General features: G+C 36.9%; 1 protein-coding gene across 1 annotated transcript in view; it reads left to right on the top strand.

Annotated features, from left to right (window-relative positions):
• The window catches only part of LOC104470331 (rho GTPase-activating protein 12-like), a gene marked incomplete at its 3' end in the record, with an annotated part of 51487 nt that overhangs the window by 27748 nt on the left and 3871 nt on the right, over positions 1 to 19868 (top strand). The window contains 4 exon segments of the mRNA XM_010085200.1: positions 863 to 1126; positions 7125 to 7265; positions 8810 to 8890; positions 17189 to 17314. Of these exon segments, the coding sequence (XP_010083502.1) occupies positions 863 to 1126; positions 7125 to 7265; positions 8810 to 8890; positions 17189 to 17314 (612 nt within the window).

Raw genomic sequence — 19868 nt, 5'->3', positions numbered from 1 at the left:
AAACACTTCAGTGGCTTATTTCAATGGTTTCAGTGAGTGCCATTGACTTTTAACCATGCTTTCTGCTGGTCTTCATGTTAGCAAATTACTTATTAATGAGAAATTGTCATTAGTGTTTTGTTTTCTTGTAAATATTTGTTGTTCTACTTGTGTGTATGTATATGAATAAAATTATGTGGATATGAATATCCACTTTATAAGAAGGAAGTGGTAATCGGAACACTCCCTGATATTGCCTAGAATATGTTTGAATGAGCATCTCTTAGGAAAGACATACAGGTAAACCATCCAGGTGTTTTCCAGAGTTTCTTAGTCACAACATTGTGCTTATCTTTCCAACTGAACTGTCTGTTTAGATCTTGCTGAGAAAAGTGCTGCTTTGCATTCGCCATCATCTCTATTAGCAGTGAGGCGGAAAGGTTGGGGAACCATTTTTGCATAAGAAATTGCATGTCAGAAATACTATGTTTGGTCTTGAACAAGATCACGTTATTTAACAGTTCCTGAGCAATACTTGAACTGTAAAGCTGAAGTTTTTCAACAAAGGCAAGCATATAATTATTTTGATGATGATTCCAGTGTATTTCGAATCCTCTGTAAGACATAATTATCGTCTGTTATCTGGAGAAATGCTGAAAAATAGTTTCAGTATTAAATAAATATAGCTTGTGATATTTACCTTACAGTTAACAATCTAATGTTTTAGTGTCCCAGGATCTTGTGACTTTCCTCTGTGCTTTTTTACTTTACAACAAAAAAAGGGAGTTTGTTGGTTTGTTTTACTACTGTAATATATTCTGGTTTGTAAGGGAGCATTCTAAAATTTGTTTGCTCTTTAACAATACATTTCTTCTCTCAATAGCCAACTACTCCACCAAGCCAAGGGAGGCCTGATTCACCTGTTTATGCTAATTTACAAGAACTGAAAATATCTCAGTCTGCACTTCCTCCACTACCTACAAGTGCTCCAGTCCAAATAAATGGGGAATGGGAAACCCATAAAGATACGACAGGACGCTGTTATTACTACAACAGAGGATCACAGGAACGAACCTGGAAACCTCCACGGTGGGCCCGAGATGCAAGCATTAATAAAGGGGATTCCCAGAGCCATGCAGATCATGAGGTAGTTCCTCCTAAGATCACAAGCAATGAGACTGTAATGCATATGATGCTGTTTTGCTGTGGAATTCTGAGTATCACTGAGTTTTGAGATCTCAAGGAATGTCTTCATTTGTCTTTTTGGTCATGTGTCTTGGTATGAAATAGCAAACAAGGCAGTTCTTCAGTCGCTTTTGTGTACAAGACTACGTACATGAAATGTGCAGGAGAGCAGTAAGTTGTGAAAATGCTTTACAGTTCCTCAGCAGGTATTGCAGTGTTTATTTTAAAGGAAAACGAAGATATTTTGAAACTAATGGGACTATAAATTACATTAGAATAAGACGACCATTATAACTTCTTTGACATGGGTGTGTTCTCTTTCTCCATGTATTTGGCACATTTTTGAGGTAGAAGGGGGGGAAGTAACAGGGAATGTGATAGTGCATCTAGAAGCAGGATTTATGGGACTGCATTGGAAAAGGCAAGGGCAATTACTTATTTTTAACAATCAGTTAAATACAGAGTAAAACAAAGGGAAGGGATATACAGGTGTCTGCTACTGCTTGGTTAATGCTGTGGTCGTAAATTTAAATATGAGATGTCTTTCTTAGTAGAGGAAAATATTTTTTGTAGAGAAGAATTAAGGTGGATGTAGAGATTAAGATAGATGTAGAGAACTCCAGAGTGTTGGAGTGAAAACCAGACTTCATGGAGTTCTAGAGCACCTTCCATTTGCATCAAAAATACATAATTGAAGCTTCTGTCGAATTAAAATATATCTACTTTTATTTTTGTACTTACCTACTATTAATAATTCTGCATATTCTATAATGCTTTAAAATTATTATTTTCTTAAAAAGGGGTATTTGTGACTGTTCAAATTTTATTTAATTCATTAATTCTTAAAGAGGTAGAACAATCATAGTGAATATAAAAAGCAAGTTTAACTGGGTGACTTGTTGCAGCATTTTATTTAAGCACTTGCTTAGGAGATTTGAATTTGCATACTTGTCAATGATTTCTGTGTAGAGCCTTGGATAGCTATAGGACAAACTAGAAACAAGTGCAGTTAAAAGTATTTTGCTATCAAAGTGTGTTAACTTTGAGAAAATCATTTTCTTTGTTCTGTGAATGATATCCTAGAGATCTGAAGACAAGAACATTGGATGTGCTGTGGTAGAAGCTCTGCCTAGCCAAGTGTCCAGGTCCAAGGGTAGCAAATGCTGATGGGGGGAGGAAATCCAACCCAGCTTTTGGCAATTGGCTTTAAGAGCTTTTGACTGGATTGCGTTCAGCCTATAAGCATATTCTGTAGATGTATCAATGGATTTTTTTCATCATGCAAACTCTCTTGGTTTTGCGAAACCTTTTGCAGAGCTTTGCTGCAGATCTTGCTTAAGAGGTTGAAGCTTACTGTGAAGTTACTTATGTTAAAATATGATTTGGGATGATATTTGAAGTGCAGATATATTCTGTGCAGCCGTTTGCTAGCGAGAGCCAGACAGTGGTGTGTGTTTGTCTGAACTGCTGTGGGTCAGATAAAGCAAAGGAATAGTTGTGAGACAGATATTAGTGTTTAAATATGCTTAAAATAGTGCTCTTGTGTTCAAACAGTACTTAGGTTAATCAGTTTCTTGACTGAAGAAAAAACAAACGTTTATCAAGAAATCTTCCACATATTTCACTTCTATATGCCCTTTTCAAATATGTATAGGTTACGTGGGTTTCCTCCTGAGCTATTACACTGCTTAGTTTCAAAATTTAATGGTGGACTGCTCAAGAATTTTGGATTCCTGGAAGCCCTGTCATAGAAGTCTACCTCTGGGACATTAGGGCCAGGAACAGGAGAGAAAGGAAAAAGGGACCGTTTCGTTGCTTTTGCCAGTGGCCTTTGTAGAAGCTGTGACATCTGCAAGCATTCAAACAGCCAAATCTTGCCACAGGCTAGTGGCAGCAACAGATATACTAGTGAAGTGTTCGTGGCTGTTAGTTTGGTATCTCTGGCAGTGGTCTGTTAACTGCTCACTGATTGTCCTTTTACTAGATAAGACTCTTTTAGTCTTTTAGTCTGGATAAGGTGATTGCTTTTTTGAGTAGTAACTCTCCTTGTAGTGAATGTAACTGATTTTCTGCCGTCATTGTTCTTCCTTCTTTCCATGGAAGGACTTCCAGTAATTCTTTCTCCCTCCTCATCTGCAAGTGATCACTCTGACTCTTACTCATCCTTCTGTACCATGACTTCTGCACATGGTTGCACGTTCAGAAAGCTTTTTTGAAAAACCCTTTTGTAATTGCTCATGGCTTATTTCAGCTTAGTTCTGTTTATTTGTGATGCTTGAGGTATCACAGATTGGCCTTAAGACAGTTATATCTGTCAAGTTTTCAGTCTTTGTGAGACCAATGGATGATGCATGTTTTGATTAATTTTTAACTAGACACAAGTTTGTATTTCCAGTAGCACAAGTTCCTTAAGTAATTTGTGTCCTATCTGACTGGGTTATCAAAGCTTGAGTCTAGGGAGATATATGTTGCAAGGTCATGTCAATCCACTTTTCCAGCAGTCATGTGTTCATCTTGAATGTGCTCCCCCTGCCTTCTGTTCTGTATTTCGGAGTGTACTTCGCACTCCACCGTTCTTGTTCACCTTTTTGTTTATGACCTCTGAGTACTTAAACCAAAATACTTAGAATAAAGGTTGAGATCGCAGCCTAAGCTGCAGTGAAAATATAAGACATCCCAAATTTTGTCTAACAGGAAGACTTTGAGCAAATGTCTTAAATCTGTTTTTACTACAGATTATTATAATGAAGTTATGTTGGCTTTTACACACCAGTCTGAGTTATGCACATTCCCTTCAGATTTAGTAATAAAAGAGCAAATGCAGGGAAGTTAAATGGTAGTTGCAGTTCTACTGATTTGTCCTCAGGAGCTTGTATCATATTAGGTAGAAAAATGGCAAGGTGATGTAAAAATTAGAACTGTGAATGTTCATATGTTCTAATATATGTGTAATGTATTAGAACATGAAATAGCTTATAGTTGGTCTTAAAATTTGTGATTAGGAAATTTAAATTTATTGGATAATTAAGAAGGGACAAAATTGTACCTCATTTGTCAACCTAAGTTGGCAACAGATATGTCACAAAGAAAACAGTTGTAGTTATGGCAGTTATTTGGATGGGGTGGGGGGAAGCAGTGAAGTCCTATTGATGGGGCCTCTAGGAAAGTGTATAAGATTTTGGAATTGCAGATAAATTTTATTGGAGGTAGTGACTTGATAATATATTTGAGGAAGGAGTGTTTAACAGTAACTGTGAGAAATTTGTCAGATAGTAAAGTGGTTTAATTAAGGTGGACTCTTAAAGGAGTGAAATGTCTTCATATGAGAGAAAGGCAAACCTCTAATACTGAGCTAGGTGGCCATAATGTGAAGTAGAGACCAAAAAATTAACCAGCAAGCTGTAAAAAAAGCAACAGAATTTCATTTAAATTGAAAACTACATTTAAAACCTGTGGCCAAGATGCATTTTCATTTCCAGTTTTTTGTTTCAAAATAAAAAAAAAGGGTAATAAAGGGATGCTAGCTTCTTTAATTAGTCAGTATTCTTTCTTATTTTGATTTTTAGAAGTAGTAGTAACTTTCAAAACTGGACTGGTGAAGTGATAAAGAGAGACCTTAACTGTTCCTTTTTTTAATTAAATCCAGGATTATGGGCTGGTCTCTGCCTCAAGAATTTTCCATTTAAATTGTAAAAAGCCAAGAAAGACTGTAGAAGCAATGATGTGGGTGACCTTTTCTGTAATTCCCTTTAGTGCTACACTGAAGTTCTTACAAGGAGTAACGCTGGGTAGCTGTCTGCTTAATATGGCTTTATTTAAACGTTGTGTAGTATAATTGGGGATGGGACTTTGAGAAAAAATGTGGATGGTATGTGAAAAGCATATAGGCAGTTAATATTGAAAAAGTGTTGGAAGTTAAAGTTGCTGAATGTGGTTTGGCCAGTGTTCTCTAACTCCTGTTGATGCAGCTTCAGCAGTTGTTCATACTAGCTGAAGGACCAGGCATGCCTTGGCTTGGTAGACTTTGTAACAACTCACAAATTTTGTTCAAGTTTACATCTGCAAAGGCTAAATTCTACATTGTATGGTACGTTGAGATTAGTTAAGCCTTGAAGCATCAAGACTATTATTGTATAGGTGCCTTACAGATAGACACATTAACATTCATTCTTACTGAGCAACAGTGGTTTGTCTAGGAGAATTTTCATTTCTAAGTCTTCTATTTAGTTTTACATGTGTACAGTGCTTACTCAGTATCAGGAGTTGCTTGGAAGAAGCAAATATAAATGCATTATGTTATTCAGTGATAAATCCTGTTAATAGTAATAATAAAAATTTCCAAAGTCTACTAATTTGATAAAACATGTCAATTCACTTAATATTAACCATTAAAACATAATGCAAACTTAGCTATATTGTATACACGTATTTATCTGATAAAACAGTAGTTCAAATGGTGCCAATAGCACTCTTATCAGCTCCTCAGTCTTAATTCTTCAAGTGTAAAAATGGGACTGAAGATGACTTCTTTTTCCCCAGTGGTTAGAAATTGGCACTTCAGAATTTCATGTTGCCCCATGTAAAAGAGAGGTGCCATTGTTTAACCCAGAGTTTACATGCTGACATTCTGTAGGCTCTAGAGGGTACATTCTTTAGGTTACTTTATTAATGACCCGAAAACTTCCCGTGGGTTTTACTGTGCTTGGTAAGCTGGTCTTGTCGGCCTAGGGGGTTTGTCACACAAGCGGTAAGGAACTTAGAAAGGTAGCACCAAACCCCTATATAATAGTTATTTGGAAATGTCACTAAACACATGGTCTCTAAAAGCACTGACTTTTAAAAACTGGTGAGTTTCTGGTACCTGGATATTTTTTTCTGCAAGATCTAGGCTTTTCAGGAGAGGAATTTTTCTAGTTTAAAATTGCCTTTCTCCTACTTTATAGTTTTCCTCAAAACCTTTATACTTGTGTTATTGAACTTTAGTCAATATTTAACTATCATAATTTCTGAATAGCAGGATGCGTTCCCTCTTAAGTGTTATGCCTCCTACTAGCCGAGGGTCCAAAATAGTGTGAAAGGAAACCTGCACTGAGTTCCTCAGGAGTCTCTGGCCTAGAGGTGATATTGTGGGAGATGAATGTAGGGAGACTTTTCTTCTTTTGATGCACAGAATAGATGCTTCGAATAATAGCTGCAATATGTTAGCAAGGAGGTGTACAAGGCAACAAGTTGTTTGAGTGTGTGCAAAATCTTTTTTTCTGTTTTACACATCAGACTTGTTCCTTACTTTATAATTCACTTCTACGTTCAGAAAATAATCTTACACCTTGGATAGCTCTGCCTGGTGGAAAGCCTGGCTTTTGCATTGCTCATCGTCACACGCATCAGAGTTGGAAGGAGAGTGGACGTTCCTAGTATCTTAAGATGCACTGCACAAGTACTGTAAGGTGCTGGGACCCACAGAGGTGCAACTGGAATTTTGAGTTGTCCTTAATGATTATTGTGTTTCCAGATACTATTCGGTAAGGGAAGAAAAGGATTTAGGTATGAAAGCAGGGATGTTGCTAGAAAACCAACATAGCAGGTCTCCCAAGTTTCTGGGGGCGATGCAGATTGCTCAAGCTAACTCTCTTCATCATTCAGTAATGTAAATTTGTGGGAATAAAAGTTAAATTGACAAAAAAATTGGAGTTCAAATTTGAGTAGCTGAAATCTGATATAGAATTTGAAACGTTGTATCAATACAAACTAGTTGTTCCAAAAATATTTTTAAATGCCTAGCAATTACCAAATATTTCTGTACTGTACAAATGCACCTCTTATCCTCTGATGTAAGATATAAAAATGTGAACTCCCTGAGTTTATTACTGTTCTCTTTCTAGTCAAACGATCTTTGATCTTTCAGATTTTAAAGCACTTTCATTCTCAAAACTGCCTTGTATGTTTCTGACTACTTGTAGCATCTTTCATCAGAAGAAAACGACCACAGTTCTTGTTACAGCCAGTCAGATAGTCAGTATGGTTCTCCTCCAAAGGGTTGGTCAGAAGAGTTGGATGAACATGGTCAAACCTTATATACCAATGACTATACTAATGAAAAGGTACTTTTTCCTTCTTCTCATCACATGTTCTAAATCTTTTCCACTAATTCACTATTGGAAATGCAGATTTCTTTTCTAGAAGTGAAAAGCATACCTCACCAGTATCTCCTTTTGTTTCTTAAATATGCATGAAACTTTAGCAACTGAACTGACCTTTTTTTTTCTTTCTTATGTATGTTCTTTACTAATCAGAAAAGGTTTTCTTGTTTCCAGTTGGGTATCGGATGATGTTAAATGAACATATGTATAATTTTTTTTTATTGGTTACACTTCAGGAATGAACTTCCTACCAGTATGTTTTTCTTACTGTCTTTAAAGAGCTGTTCTTGTCTATATAGGCCTTCCAGATAGGATTGTTTTGAACTGAAAATAATGCTGCTTTTTCAGTTTCGGCCTTTGCTTTACTAGAGATTTTCAGTACTGCTTTCAGATGAAGACAAACTTGTTAAACCACTGCTGTATCAGCAGATTTGTGTTCTATTCTAATTGCTACTGGCAACTTTCTGTGATCTGGGCATATCATAGAAATTTCTCCCATGTGGGATAAGTGACTATTTTTTTTATATTTGTAAAGCGTCCATGTTTCTAATTGTACACTAAAGTTGCATTTTGTTTTTTTAACTTCAGAAAGTGTTAATTGAAACAGTAGTTTGTTTACCATATTAAAGCACCACTTCTGTTGATGTTTGCAAGGTTTTTTTGAAAGAAGCTTTTAAATAATTGAGTTTTATGTCAGTTTTGGAATTTTATCCTGCTTAATCTATTTCTGCTAAACATCTGTAGAGCACATCGCTATGTTCTGGCAAATATGCAATTTTTTTTTTTTAATTGCACTGGGATTGATAGAAAACAGTGTTTCCTATCACGAACAGTTTATTGGAAGGCAATCTTGTGAAACCTGCTTGCCCCAAGAGTCTTGCTGTGAGTTCTTCTGTGCATGTTTTTGGGTGATGATCTTGTAGATTTTTGCTCATTGTGGTTCTTTCTGCATAACTAGTCACAGTTCCCGTAGTTTTACCAACCTCGGGAGTTGCTTATAGAGGTTACAGAAATTACCTTATCTTCTTCACGATTTATTTGGGAACTGCGTCGCATGTTCCTGTTGTTTTAAAAATTGAGTTGTTGAACAAGTGCAATTGTCTTTTAAATGGTCAGCAGTTGCAGTTGAGCTTCTTGCAATTCTATAATTTTATATGTAAGATCCTTACACAGATGTGATGCAAAGATTGTGCCTCCTTAAAGTGACACTGTAATGTTGTTAAGAGTGAGACATGCCATCTTCAAATTCTTGTGTGATATCGCAGGACTATTTTCTGAAGAGTTACAGAAGGAAAAAATGTTAGTGAACCCAACTCAGAAAACTGAAAACTGTGTTGCTCTCATTGCTCACTAACCTTGGTTAGTTAATAGTGGTTGTGTACTAGATGCTACTGAAGTGGATGGCACTTTATAAAAAATTAACATTAAATCCCAAGTATCAGAGACTTACTGTGTTACAACTGTCACTCTGATTACTTTTCTTATCATCAAATCTCTTTCTACAGTGGATAAAACATGCAGATGAACAAGGTAGACCGTACTACTACAGTGCTGATGGTTCGCGATCAGAATGGGAGTTACCTAAGGTGAGTGACCTAAAAAAGAAACTGACAACTTGGGGCTTTCTCCTCCTCCTCAATGAACGTTCTATGGGGCCTTTAGTAGGAGTTACTCACAACAAGAGGACTTGTATATTGCACTTAGTTATTTCTTTAATTTTTCTGGAATTTCTGATTGTGAAGAGAAAAAAACATATTCAAGGACATGAAAAATGGATCTATGTAACTATTTAGATGTCAAAGAAGACCCGTCTTTGCTGAACTGAGCTTTTCATGCAAGGGTGCAGAATAACAGCTGTCATTTTGCTGTGATAAAGAAAGCCTCTATAAGAAAAGGTTGTGTTTTGTTTTTTTTTTTTACAGGATGTTCCTGAGAAACTGTAGTCTATTTTTAGTACACTTCAAAATGCATTATTTTTCTGTCATGATTTTCTAAATTTGGTGGTGTGTTTTTCAACATATTCCTTACACAGACAGGTATTGAAAAACCAGTAGAGGTTTGTGGTATCTTTGAGGACAAGACAGTTTCACCAGAAGTGTGTTCAGGTTTATATTAATTTGTAATGAAAATAGGAATTTCTAGTGACGGAGCTAGGAACAACCCTGCCACACAAACCTGGTACAACCTAATAGTATTTAATTCTAATTTTCACTTTGAAAAACTGTAGGACATTCGTCATAATGATGTAGTTGTATATATCTTTCCTTCTATTAAGATGTTTGTTCAATCCTACATAGTGAGCTGACCATAAAAAAATTTTGCACAGAATTGTGTGCATAAGCATATGAAAGAACATGTTTCTCAATTATTGTTTCATCAGTCCAAAAACTGGTGTCCTAAGCTGCTTCCACTTAGAAAGGAGCAACCTTAATAGACATTGCTTTCATAATATTTGTGTGAAAATGTTTCCATTGAAATTTATGAATGAAGCTATATACTAGACTGTTGTATTACATCGGTAAAATAGTTTATATCTGAGTCACTGAAGAGTTGTTAGCTTTGTGAATTCTCTGGTGTTGGTCTGATGTGTTAGGTAACTTTTGTAATGTACATAAACCTAACAGTATCATCTGTAACTATGGGTTTTAAAAGCTGCTTAGCTATTGATTAGTTATTAGATGAAGTAGAAACTTGAAAATTTGCTAGATCAGTTTTACCAGAAGCAATTGTTAGTTTAGTATCTATAATTGAAGTTGGTTTTGGGGAATAATGTCTTGGGTACTTAATTCTATAACTTCTGCAGTGCAGAAAGTTTTGACTGTGAAGAAGTTGCTTTCCACTAAAATAGATTGGGTTTGGAGTTGAACTAAAGAGCAAATTAAGTTGGTATTAATGCAACTACACTAAGTCACAAAGATAATCCAGAACTGTTCCCTGAGGCATATTAGCATAGAGGATGGGTTCTAGTATTTGTGTATTAGTGCATGATATTTTAGTGGTTCTAAACAAAAATTTGAGCTCCGTTGTATTAATAGCGACCTACAGAATGAAACATAGCCTCTGTTTTAGAGTTTGTGATCTGGTATGCTTTTAGTTCTTGTTTGTATGAAAATCATCACATATTGCTGTTACAAATTTTCCTTGAAAGTTATTTTTCATGACCCATTTGGGCAGAATGTGCTCTTTAATTCCCTCTTGAAACTGTTAAATCTTGGGTGGCAGCAAATATAAGGTTAACAGAAGTAAATGAGCAAATGTCTCTTGGATTGACAGTCCAAGAGCCTGTGTATTTCTAGAAATCCTTAGCTTTTACCTTTAAATTCTGTGGAATAAATTAAATATTTTGGCAAAAGATCTAGCTAGTTTATTTAACTATATAGCTGAAGAATATACAGCAGAGATGTTACATTTGTGAGTAATTGAAGTGTGAAGGTTAGTTTCTTGAAAATCCTACTGAAGCTGGTTCCAAAGTGCTTGGGAACAAATGAATTAGACAATGAAGGCCTCAGAACTGCTTTGAAAAAGGAGAGTTTATATTGAAAACTCTCATGAATGGTGAGAGAAAACCACAGAGACTTCAGCATTCTAACTCTTGCTTTAAATGAAAATTAAGTTACTAGGAAAAAAAAAAAACTTATTCTTGGTCAGTTTTTTCCCCAGTGTATTTACTTCAAATATTGCTTTCCAAAATTTGTTGTGAAATAAAGTGTTGGGATAGTTTGGTCATGTAATGCTGTTAAACCAGAAAAAGAAGAGAATCCTTTTGTTGGATGTTTCTTAGTAATCTGAACTTAATTAGAACTAAAAATAGTCTGGAGGTTTCTGGAAATAGCACATCAGCTGAGCTAATACCATAACCTTAAGAATCTTCACTGTTAAAGCATTAACTGTAAATGTGAATGTGCTTGGGAGTAACACTTCCAATACTCTTGTATGTGTGTTAAAAATTGTGAGCATATATGTTTCGGGGGCAGAGTTACAAAACAAATTACTTCAGACAGTCTCATAGAAAGCCCTCCAGTTATGTATATTTAAATAACATCTAGGAATAGCTGAGCAGCCCTGGCTAAAAATGATGTCTCTGCTGTAGGTTTGACAACTGCTGGAAAGTCTATAAGACTCATGGTGAGTGTGACCCAGCTTTTTACAGTGGAACAAAAGAACATACTAAATTATTCTTTAAAATGGATAAGAGTATTCAACTGTAATTTGTACCACATCTTACAAAAAACTTTGTGTTTTCTCCTATGCATTCTTGTGCATTCAGTTGTTTGTTCTATAAAAAAAAGTAAACCAGCAAATAAGTTATTTTCTGCAGAGTTCACTGTGATAAAATGTTTATTTCCCACGTAGTGTGAGTAATATCTAAGTCATGTTGAGAAACTAGTAGTTTTCTAATATGAGTTTTATAATTCAAGCAAATGAGAAATCTGTATTAAGGGGAAAAAAGTTAAATTGATCTCAGGAATGAGAACTCTCTAATTTCTAATGTTTAAAAAAGGTAATCTCTTAAAATGGCAAAAAGGCGAGGAAAACTATGTGATAAATATTGAATAAGTAGCTCAAAGAGGAGGAAGAGAAGTAAACCTGATTAAAAAATATCAAAGATACTGAGTAACAATCTCTCAAATTTTCAAAATGTGTTCCTATGTTGATACTCAGCATAACAGCATGGGGATTGGCCATCCTCTGACCAAGAGCAAACATTGAAAGAAAATGCTTATACTATAACCATCTGGAGTGAATGCTTAATTTTGGCTGTTAATACTTAGTCTGATGTTGCAATTACACTTTCTCTTCTCAGAGGTTCCTTCAGAATTATCTCCCCTCATTGTGTCCAGAGAGGAGTCACTAGGTAGAGGAGCATCATTTTTGGCAGCCTTAATTAGCCCGGCAGCCTGTTAATTCACTCTCTGTGCACTGTCAGCATCGAGTATGAGCTCAGAGGCGTCTGATACTCAGATGAATGATTTTCCTGTTGAAGACCTGCATGCTGTCAAACAGAGCATGCTATCTGAAAAATTACCATAAAGCACAATGCAGGAAGATATCGTGCAATCAAATAGTGAAAGAAAATAAATAGGGCCTAGTTGACTTAGAGTAAATTTGTCTTGTTCTGAGCTGTGCTGCTTGGTTTGAGGTAACATTGTGTGTGTTGGCATTCGTATCTACTGTAAGTCAATGCACTAAACAATGTCATTAGCGATGGTGAATCATCTTTACACTCTTGTCATAAAATTTGGGGTTGCTTGGCAAAAGTTGAGAGAGTCTCACCTGATGTGAGGATCTAGATGGATTTTAAGGACAAAAGTGCAAGTGATACGACAAACCTGAGATAAGTATGATAAGGCAGTCAGGGTGTGTTTTTTTTTTTTTTCTTTCTCTTTAATGTGTATATTTGTGTTCAAGAGGCCTGGTCTGGTCTTCCTCCTTTGTCCTGGTGTTTGCTGGTTCCCACCCACTTCCCCTCCTACCAGACAAGGAGTGGGGGGAAGAGCGCCCCCAGCTTGTGCTGGGGCAGGCAGCAGGGCCTGTGGCGATCCGTGCTGACTGGGAGGTCTTCAAAGATCGGCGGTTTCAGTGATCAGAGGGTTAGAAGGTGAAGCAACAGACATCAAGGCAGCAACATGAACAAAGTGGGTTATCCAGAGGTGTCTTTCAGTCACTTGTACTCTGGAGATAGAGCTGCTTGTCCCAAAGGTCTCCAAGTTCTCTGCAGCTTCTGTTCCTTCAGTGCAGCTGATGCCTCTAGCTTCTGCCAGCCAGACGTCCTGTGGCAGAGAATGAGGAATCTTCTCTTCCTACAGAAAGAAAGAGAATGAAGTCCTTGAAAAAACGAACATTATTATTTTTCAGTTTATGTAAGCTTACAAAAAATGTATTATTGATTTAGCTGATAAGAACAGCAAAAGCTGTAACACAGGTGTTATGTCCGTCGCAGCATTAAAAGTTTATTCAAAGCCAATGACAGACAGAGTAGTTTTGTTCTGAGGCAACATTTAAATTTTTTTTTAAAAATTCAGTTTCAGACATGTTATTGGGACAACTGCAAATAACATGGTAGAGTATATAAGGTGATAAAGGGTACTAGGATATCAGAGTATTTTTAAATCCTGCTGTTTTGATCTCTGATTGCAAGAAGGTAGAGTAAAATACTTCAGGTCTTTACGAACTTTCACTGTCTGTTGCTTCCTACTCTTTTCTCCCTTCACCCACCCAGTTCCTTTCATCTGTCTGAGAATGTTGTTAAGCAAACCAAGAATAATCTTTTTTCTGTTTCTTTAAGCTGACAGATCTGTGTCATCTCCAGAAGAATGGGGACAACTGCCAGAAGTAACTTTGAGGTGTTACGTTTATTTCAGTCACAATTAGGCTAGGACAGAGCCTTGAGCCATGGCATGTATCAGGTTAAAATTAAATATAAATCACTTGGCCAGTTGAGAGGGTTAGAAAATTTTATACCAAGGCAAAGAAAGCTTTTAAGTAGCTGGTGAAGGCATTGAACAGATTCAGCAATGAAAATAACCCTGCATTATTTTAGTCTTACCCTAAGTCAAGAGCTGTTACAGCAAGAAAGAGATGCTCCTAATGAAATGGGGAACAATGTGAGGTGATATGCCAGAGGGCTTAATGTAATGGGACAAATCTGAGCACGTGAAGGATTTTCAAGGAGTGTATATTTGGAGTTGTGTGCTACATTATCAAAAGCTTTAGAATTAAAAAAATAATGTCGCACCCTGAGAGGATGCTATTAAGGCACGTAGTGTAGCAGAGATTGTCCTACCAGCCAATGTCTAGTCTTGAATGGATCAGTTTTATTACAGTGTACAGCCCTTGCCTGATCTCTGTCTTCAAGTTTACACCAAGGCTTAGGCATAAAAGCCTGCTCAGACTTTACGTAAAAATAAGATTTTGCGTGAGGGAAGGAGAGCCCAACCTAGTTGCTTAACGGTGCTGATAAACAGTGGGAAATATAATTGTAAATGCCTGTAGGAGAGGCAACAGCTCTGCAGGTAGGAATCCTACAGTGTCAATCTGTGAATCTGACCTGAAACTCTTGTGTAAGGCTTTTTGAACTAAGAAGGTTGGGTGGGGGCAGACCAAAGAGTAGCAGGGATGGTGTCATCTGACCTGGCTAGGCTACTAGCTCTGGGTGCTTCTCTCTAGCCAGTGGACTCTACCTGATCTAGAGGATGGCTAGTTCAGTTGGATAATGCAGAGTCTGAAGGAGTATCAGGTTCTCTTTGGAGATCAGAGGTCAATCCACTTATTTTAAAAGTGGAGGCTTGTCTTGAGCCCAGAAATACATAAGCTCTTTCTTTTTTTCCCTATTTGTAGTGTGTTCTAGTATTTGTAATGAATTGGAAAAAAAAAAAACAAAAAAAAACAAACCACAAAATAAAACACACAAAACAAAACAAACTGGCGAACATGAACACCTGAGGAAATATGTTTACATGATGCCTATATTGTGAGAAAATGGGGCAAAAATGTCAAGTGTTCCCTTTAAAGACTTGTCAGTTTACTAAAACTGTATCACCAATGCAAATTATTTAAGCTGCTAAGATGCATATAGCTCAGTGTTCCTGAGTTATTAGCAGTACGTTGCTAATGAGCTCCATATTCTGTTGCTTTGCTTTCTTGTTAAGTGTGTTTTGGGAAACTAGAGTTTCATGTTACTTTACAGGTCTTTTCTCCTTCAAGATGGGTTTGCCTGTTAGATAAGTTAACTTCTGACTTGTGATGGTATCAAAGGCACCTTTTAAGTATAGATTGTCTGTAATTAGGCTTGTGCCCATATCCTAACTCTTAATATAGACTTAAATTCAAGATAAATTACTTGAAAATAAGTCATTGATTGTTTAAACTTAAATCCCTTAAGTTGCTCAAATGGAAAGTGCATGGAGGATTTCCATAAATAATCATCAGTGTCACTGAAGTGTAAATCTATTTCTGAAATAAACAGTTCCGTTTCATAGCAAGAAATGTGTTTGAACTGGCCACATAAATGCCTTAGAACTTCCTTAGAGCAAGGAATGTTGTTTGTGGCAACCTTCTGCGACTTAAATCTAAACAATTTTCAGTGAAACTATGCTTTAGTTGTAATACGGGTGGGCGATTTTGCTGCACATTGCGCAACATGCTCTGACAGTTTGAGTTGGGGGAGCATCTACCAAGTGGATATTTCTATAACAAGAAAGTAAGCGAGTGTTGGATTCCTTGCAGCATCAGTGAAGGTTCATCTTTTGATTTAACAAGGTGACAAACTGAGAGTTGCTTAAACCTCACCATTGTAAGGAAGCAGCTATCATGTGAGTGTAAATGTGCTGAACCCAATACAAGGTCAGTGCAATCTCAGAAGTCAATTTCTGCAGTGAAAACAGATACACTTCTGTCTGTACATGAATGACCATATTTTATTCTCAGTACTGTGCAAGATCCATTCACCTGTGAGTATTTTACTATTCTTGTGCATATTGAAATAGCTTACTGAAACAGTAAAGTTATTTACATTTTAAGCATTTATTGACTTACTAGAGCATTAACTCTGTTCATAGTAAAATACAAAACTAACACAGGCATAGTGTCTGCCATGGCAGTAGTAATGCTGGTTCTTTATTTAGGCAATAAATGTAACTGTGTTAAGCAATTTAGCTTAAATTTTGCATTTATGTTATTTAGGTTAAACCTTGTTATGCTTTGTTGGTATGTGTAGGTGTAGGTTATTCTGTCTTTGAAGACCTAAGGCTCCGAGCTCACAGTAGGAATCAGTAGCAAAACTGTAGACTTCAGTGTGCTTGCAAAGATTATTACTTTAACCTTTTTAAATTAAATGGGCACTTGACTTTCCTTTGTTACTTCTTACCCAGTGGATTCTAGTCCTTTACATGACTCTGCAAATGCTGCCTGAAGTTTCTTTCTCTGTGCATTTTAGTTTTCTGACTCTGAATAGAAATAATGTGATTTTAATGACTTAAACATACCTTGATGTGATCTTGTCTGAAAAAATATTCAGTAAAATTTTTCAGTATTAAGCTTTGAAATATTTTTCTAATTCTTTATAATGCTACCTCAGTGACAGTGGTGATGATTTAAAATGGCAATGCTGCAATTATAAGTATGCTGCAATGCTGAGATCTAATTAAATGCTGGGTCCTTCTCATGGTCTTGATGTTTTCTCAGCCTGTACACCTTTAGATGCTCTTGAGTTACTAGAAAACCTATGTTACGATAAATCTGTTCTCTCCTTCTCTATTATGGGTCTGCAGAGTTTTAAAGTTATTTCCTGCTAAGTATTTATCTTCCTTGTTTATGCACATTCCATAACAGCAAATCCTTTTATAAGTAATTTGATGTGATTATTCTGAAAAAGCAAGTCTTCACCCTTGTGGATCCTCTCCTAGGCATCCCAAGCCTTTGGGTCAAAGAGAATTGTATCCAGGCAATCATAACTCTCAATTGAAATGCCTTACTGGAAGATAACAGGGTTTTCCTTTTCTTACACAAGAGCTGGACAGGTGATATGGTACTGTCAGTGCAATATGAAGAGTCAATGTTTAAATCTTGTGTTTATTCTAATTCCTTGGTGGTTCTCGGTATGACAATTGGTTGCAACAGTAAGCTGTTGCACAAGAGATTAAACGTTTACCTGCCAGTGGAGAGTATTATCCCAACAGACCGGTCTTAGTTGCTGCCTTGGAGAGGACTACAGCAGAAGGGACAGTTCTGAAGACTAAATCCAAAATAAAACCAAGGCTATTTTCCCGCCTTGAGGTGACATCAGGAATTTGGAAGATTGCACTGTTAAGATGTATGAATGGTATGTCCAAGTCTTGTTTGCATGAATTAGATTCTACTTATAGTTTGATTTTTCTCTTCTTCAGTATAATGCTTCGCCACAGCAGCAGAGGGATATAATAAAGAGTAGGAGTCTGGACAGGAGGCTACAAGAACCAATAGTTTTAACAAAATGGAGACACAGCACAATTGTGTTGGACACCAACGATAAGGTAGGAGCAAGTTAAACAGCATGCTGGAATACCAGCTGTTTCTGATGTGTGGAGTATTTAACAAAAACAAGTATGTATGAATTTCTGAGATCTAATTTTTCTTACATTCTGTTGTATCATTGTGAAACCAAGGGCTGTTTGGTACACTGCTGTTACTTTGTGAATAGTAGCTCTTTTCGTGTTATCCTTGAAGTATTTTAAGTAGTGTTAGTTCAGGGTTTGGCATGTGCAGCTGTTTGATTTATAACTGGGAATCTCCCAATTCAGTTCAGGCTATGGAGTGTAATTAGGGCTTGAATTCAGGAATTATGGATATGGGTGAGGTTCTCATATAAGGAATAGTGGTATTCTACACCTGAATGTTTTAACTTTAGGAAACACCAAGTAGGAATACACTTGAAAGATTTGCAGATGCGTAATTCAAAGATGCATAGAACTGAAAGAAAAGCTGCACTTTCTAAAGTAAAAACTATGCCTTAAAGATGTAAGTAGTAGTACTAGATAGTGGATTTATCCCTTTAATTACTGTTCTATTGATCTCTACTGTCATGTCTTGAGGAAACAGGAAAAACTGTGCGTGGTTTGAGCAGGGTTGTAATATTGTTGTTGAAGGACAAAGGATGGTACTGAAAGTGCTGAAATACTTGGCTTTGATCCTGCCCAGAGCTGAGCTAGGTGTTTAGTCTGAAAAGAGCTGTGGGTCAGTAGCAAAAAAAGCTGTTTTGTGTGAGCCCATTCTTAGGGCATGTTCCTGATAGTCTGTTTTGGGCTGTACAGTAACAGATGCTGTTTAGGCCAACAAGGAGACAGAGCGTCTCCCTTGCTCGCCCTCTGCCTGTCTCTCTGGTTTGATTTTTTTGTCCCAGCCTTTTCTGCTTGTGCTGGGACATTCTGCCCATGAGTGAGGAGGGTTGATGTGAGCTGAGTGGGGAGGAACTGAAACGGTGGCTGTAGGGTGGTGACTTGCTGGTTTCTGCAACTTTGCAGCAGTCTATCACGAGATTAATGGAAACTGAAATGCAGAAATCTTAGTACAGACTACTCAGAATGAGATACAGGGAAATGGCATTGTAAGCTCCCTTCTTGTAAAGATACAGGGAAAAATGAAATGAATGTAGATTTGGGAGTATAGAGAAAAGCTTATAAGGGGACCTGCCTAATTGCAGATGTCAAAAATAAGTGGACAAAACACTGTAGTTGTAATGAAAATGGATTTGCTGCCCAGAATGTTACTTGCTTGACCTGTTGTTTCTGGTAAATTTTAATAGCTTTCCTTGTTGAAATGGAGTGTAAGAGAGTAGGTTGTCATGAGTTGACTTAGTTCCTCGGAATAGGATTTATTGGATTTGATCTTAAGCTTTTGAGCTGTCAGTTTAGAATATATCATAAGTAGTCTGGGGAGGCAGTGTGCCGTGCTTGTCTGGAGACTTTGCACCTCTCTGCATTAGTTTAACTCCAGCGATTCTGAGGTCCCTCCACAGCTCCTTTCTCCTCCCTGCTCCTCCTTCTGCGTCCTCGTGTACCGCATATATTGTGGCCCTGCATACGAGGCAGCCTAGACAGAGTCGTGATAAATCCAAGCTGAGGGGACACTTCTAACCTCATGTGTGATTTTACGCTTAGCTGGTATGAACAATTCTGTTGGAGTTAGCATGAAGTTTTGATCTCACTTTTAAAAGAAGACTTATTTTTTGGCATAAGATTTACTTCTGTTGTAGAACAACCTCTATGTAGTGCTGCACTGAATGAAGAAGCTCTTATAAAACATTGAAAAGTAAACAACTCCACTTATTCAAGACCTTAAACCTAGTGAAGCAAACATGCAAGTGAACAAATGTCTAGTGTAATAACCAAAATAAACTGTATATATGAACCACATTTGTAAAGTCTAAGACAGTAGCTTAAAGTTCCTTTAACAGCTTCAAAACATGCAGGCAGCATGCATTTTTTAATGTTGGAGACTAATATAAAGCACAATGTTAATGCTTTGAGAAAATTGTGTAGTGGAGTAATAAACTAGTGTTTTGTGGAAAAACAAAATTTGTTTAATGCATTGATGCACCTGATTTATTACCACTAGTAGGCATACTGTGTTTATTCTGCTTTAAATTAGTATGTGGAAAGGGAATAGTTCACGACCACAAATATTGGATTTCTGGTTCCAGAGTTGCCTAGTTTATGAAAGCTGTCTCAAATTCTGAATGAAATAAAAAGAAAAACACCTAGTATTTGGCTGGATAGGCACATCAACCCTAAGTTAGCTTTTTAGCTGACTCCTGGGGAAGCTATTTTATTTGATTTTCCTTATTTTTTTTTCCTGGAAAAACAACACAACCCAATTTGATGAAAATAGGCCAGTAAAAAGAGTGCTTAAAGTGTGTCAGAGTGAAAGCATGGGTTGCCATGGCTGACAAGCACTTGATGATATCAAATGTAGTTGTTAACTCTTTATTGGCTGTCGCACATACCTGTACGTAGCCATGAGCTAAGAAATTTGGTAAGCAGAGGAAAAAATACCTTTCTGGGAGGGACGAAGTTGATTTCCTTAATTTTA

This window comes from Pterocles gutturalis, unplaced genomic scaffold, assembly GCF_000699245.1.
Source record: "Pterocles gutturalis isolate BGI_N339 unplaced genomic scaffold, ASM69924v1 scaffold40875, whole genome shotgun sequence".
Taxonomy (NCBI): domain Eukaryota; kingdom Metazoa; phylum Chordata; class Aves; order Pterocliformes; family Pteroclidae; genus Pterocles; species Pterocles gutturalis.
This window is presented reverse-complemented; position numbering and strand designations above follow the sequence as displayed.